This window comes from Sphaeramia orbicularis, chromosome 5, assembly GCF_902148855.1.
Source record: "Sphaeramia orbicularis chromosome 5, fSphaOr1.1, whole genome shotgun sequence".
NCBI classification, from domain to species: domain Eukaryota; kingdom Metazoa; phylum Chordata; class Actinopteri; order Kurtiformes; family Apogonidae; genus Sphaeramia; species Sphaeramia orbicularis.
The window spans coordinates 28,792,893-28,797,008 of record NC_043961.1 but is presented as its reverse complement, the minus strand read 5'-3'; the positions used below and the strand labels follow the sequence as shown (position 1 = coordinate 28,797,008).

Sequence of the window (4,116 nt, the reverse complement as noted above, 5' to 3'; positions counted from 1 at the left end):
CATGTTTATCAGGATTATGAGCATTTTATCCATAATATAACCACTAACGTCATACTTACCTAACAGTCATGGGTCAAGGTTTTAAAAAAATTGCACAAACAGTGCCCAAATGCTCAGAAAAAGAATCTGACCAACAATGTGATTATGTTCATTCCAGCCCATTCCCACCAACAATCTCTGACCCACTGTGACCTTTTGGCCCCTTTGTACTGACCTCTCAGTGGGTGGCCTTCTCACTGACCAGTGTGGACCATGAATCAACAGAAGTGCCCACTCTTAGATCAGAGCTGTGTTATTTTTGTCACTGTCTTTGTAATGTTCCCTCTCTGGGTTTAACTCTTCCTCTTTTTGTCTGTACACCCAACAAATTCACATTTCTTCTATAAATCTTGATTGAATCATTAATACCTGAAGACTTTTGTTTGTGTTTATACACACTTTCATGCGTCAAAGGTATAAATGTACATATATGTGTGTAAAACATATGAGTGCTAATTTGTGGTCAAAATGATTTCAAGGACAGGATTAGACCATCCCAATGTCAATGAAGAAAGTCTGCGTGCTCGGGCTGCCATGTTAATCATAAATCTTTATCTTACAATCCTGCTTTGCACATCAGCCCTTTCATTAGACAGCAGCCAAAGGATTAGTGCAGTTGAACTAGAGAAGAAAAATCAGACGTGGAGTAGTGACTAAATGAGATGATGCCCTGCTGGAGGTGTTGCTAAACTGATGATGCACATTGAGACAAAACGTCAAGAATGAACGCAATCCATTTATTTACTCTTTTATATTTTACTGACATCAATTTTCAAAAGGAAAAAAATATAAAGAGCAAGAAAAGAAATACAACATGTACAAAGAAATGTTTTTGGAAATAAATGTTAAATCCAGTTCAAAGTGTAAACCTGAGAATGACGTGTTAAAGTTCTCATTTACTTTCTTTCTCGTTTTCTTCCCTCCATCAATTGGCTACATTTTGCTACAAAATCTACCTCTGAATGTGCAAACATGAAATAATACACACAAAAAGGAAAAAGCACACATAAAAAAGACTGAAGACAAACTACAACCAAACAAAAGAAAACCTTGACCACAAATATACTGTATACAAAAGGGAAATCAGACACACACCTGCACATCAGAACAAAGCTCATATATTCTGTTTTAAATTAGACAATAAATAAAATACTTAAATTTATGTAGAATATCTGATGTCACAGAAGCTACATTAGAAGTGCTTATATTAACAGGACATAGAAAAAATGATCCCTCGTTGCTACCCACATGGTCAAAACGGCCAAAACAACAAAGGCCTTCAATTCATTTGGTTGGTACTTTTCAATAAAATGCATTGGTTTTGGTCAAGTGTTTTCTAATTTTAACAGTGCTAGTCTACTGTGCAAGTGCACCACACATGTAATCAAACATTTGTTAATTTACAGAGTTGTTCTTGTCGCAGGCTGAGAGACAGATCAATCCTTCAGTGTTTAAGTCCAAGAATCAGACATTAGTGTCAGTCAGTGTTAAAGAAGGATCAATGGACAGAGACGAGCAGCCGGGTTGTATTGATGGCTGATTCAGTAACAACTCCTGGTCCATGTTAGTCTCTGTAGATGGAGGTTATCTGTCGTGGCGGCATGTGAGGGGGGTGGTAGGAGTTGTATGGCCCCTCTGGGTGTGGGTCATATCCAGAGTGAGTCTGATACAGGCCCTGGTTCTGGTCCACAGAGGAGGGGGAGTAGTGGTGTGGGGGTAGGTAGTGAGGTGAAGGCTCCTGTTTGGGCACCAGGTTACTGCTGATGCTCAGAGGGGGAGTAGGGGGTCCGTCATATGGAGGGGTCCCCACACCGCCAGTGTTATACTCACTTGGGGAATGGTTGTCGTACAGTCCTCCTTTCATTGCTCGCAGGTGAAGTAGGTGAGCAGAGTCAAAAGTGCCATAAGGGGGACTTGGCAGACCTGGAGAGGAGTAGCTCACACCCCCCAGAGGAGTAGGTGGAACATGAACTCCATGTCTGTCCTCAGGCTTTCCCTGTGCAGGAGAGGGACCCAGCTGCAAGCAGCCAGCCACCAGGTTGGTAGTGGGCTGTGACAGACCCTTACACAGTGTCTCCATGAACCCCCGGCTCTCTGTCGAAAGCCCCCCCTCCAGAGCCTCAGACAGAGCACAGATATAGTTGCGGGCGAGCCGTAGAGTCTCAATCTTGGACAGTTTCTGGGTCTTGGAGTGACAGGGCATGATGCTGCGCAGGTTTTCCAGAGCATCATTCAGGCCGTGCATACGTGAACGCTCCCTGGCATTGGCCTTTACACGCCGTGCACGGAAACGCTCTTGCCTGGCCTTGGTCATTCGCTTTTTCTTGGGGCCTCGTCGTTTGGATCCGTTTTCATCCTCCTGCCCTTCCTCTTCATCCTCCTCATCTTCCTCTGCATCCTCGCTCCCAATCTCCCTGGGCTGCTGGTTCACTGCGCTGCCTCTGTAGCGGTTTGATGAGATGGATGCATCTCCATCAGGAGAGCTCATGTCACCATCCATCCACTGCAGGGGGCTGCCGGCCTCCTCTTCCTCACCTCGTCTCATGTATGGCTTAATCATCATAATTCTCTAGAAAAAGGCAAACAACTTTGTCAACACATATAACTTGAGTGTAGGTAGTTTACAAATAATCCTTATGTCTTCATATTTAGAAATACTTCACAGACAGGGCTCATGGTTCTTCACAACAGAAAAAGTGATCAATGCTGTTGTTCATACAGTTGGAATAAATCAGGCTATTTTTACCTCTTCTCATGAAATGACTGTAAAAATGTGATTTATTCTTGATCACTAAAGTGTAACTGAAACTCAGTATGCAGTCATTGCACCGAATCAAAGATGATTACTGATTTTTGTAAACAGGAATAAAAATAGGCATTGTCTGAAAACAAATTTATTCCAACTCCATGGCCAACAGTGCATTTTTCCAAGAGTCTGGAACTAAATGTGAGTTCAAGGCTATCTTTTCGGCCTGGCATTTTACTAAGTATGGTTATTATACATTATCTAGTTTATGCTGAAAAGTTTTGTTTTATTTTATATTATGTTCTAAACTGAGATTTATTTCACTCTTCTGCAGTTTACACTTCTTCTGTTGTATTACTGGTTCATCAGTCATTTTAAAAACAAATCAAACTGCACAAACCCTGTAGGAAATGAGCTAAATATATAAAGCACCCAGCGGGTAAAATCTCGGAATAGGACAGGAAACCAAAAGAAATATGTTATAAACTTTAACTAATAATAACAACCTGAAAGCTGGTAAAACATTGTAGTTGTTTTCTGACTGTCTGCATGTATTGACACCGTTTCAGCACCGGACAGCTCCTCCTATGCCACAGGTGTTGGGTGAACTGAGGAGATACCTGATCACCTTTATAATTAGTAATAGAAATGTTCGTTATTTTATTTTCATTCAGTCTTTCCCCTCCTTTCTCCCTGTTTCTCCTCTCCTCTAATCCCGGTCAACTCCTGAACTGGTAAAGCCCCGCCGAGATAAAGTCACTGACTGGATGCGACTTCAATCTGGGCCATCGCAGGATTTGCTCCGTGGATGAAGCGACGACCATGGGATTAAATGAAAGATCGACATCCCCAGATCAGTGACAGAGGACTTAGATTGAATTGAAATAGACGTTTCCAAACGCGAAAAAATTATGTCTCGCCACAAATTGCGTGCTGGGATAGGTATCTCCTAAATACTTATTGACATGTTAAACCTTCAGTTTCCATCTCTTTTTGTGTCTTTTAGTTTGAGAATAAATGTGTGCATGAATTAAGGTTTGCAGCATCATTCATAAAAACTTAAAAGGTACGTCAAATTACCGTTAGACACAATCTGGACTGCCCTGATTATTTTTATGACATGAACTGGACACAAACCTCTTAGTCTTAACTTTTGAAATGTGAAAACTTATCTGAAACATACCTGTGCTGCTGAGTTTTTGCAGACCTGGTCTATAGTTTCCTTTCCCCACAGGTCAGTCCCTCAGTCCGTCAAACAGTGAGGACGGTCCGTGATGTGTCCCTGTGCAGAGCTGTCCCACAGAGCCTCAGTGCGGGTCGCTCTGCGGGGG

The 4,116-nt window shown here is 42.1% G+C and overlaps 1 protein-coding gene across 2 annotated transcripts; it reads right to left on the bottom strand.

Moving 5' to 3' along the window:
* Positions 1 to 1,344: 1,344 nt before the first annotated feature.
* On the bottom strand, positions 1,345 to 4,116 carry LOC115419313 (neurogenic differentiation factor 4-like). 2 transcript variants are annotated; one of them, XM_030134021.1, is made up of 2 exons: positions 3,969 to 4,116; positions 1,345 to 2,608 (listed from the first exon to the last, which is right to left on the bottom strand). In XM_030134021.1, exon 2 carries the CDS (start codon positions 2,600 to 2,602, stop codon positions 1,604 to 1,606), a length of 999 nt encoding a protein of 332 aa, XP_029989881.1. In that variant the 5' UTR covers positions 2,603 to 2,608; positions 3,969 to 4,116; the 3' UTR covers positions 1,345 to 1,603. The 2 variants fall into 2 exon arrangements, with proteins under 2 accessions (XP_029989881.1, XP_029989882.1); XM_030134022.1 differs by having other exon boundaries at positions 3,979 to 4,112.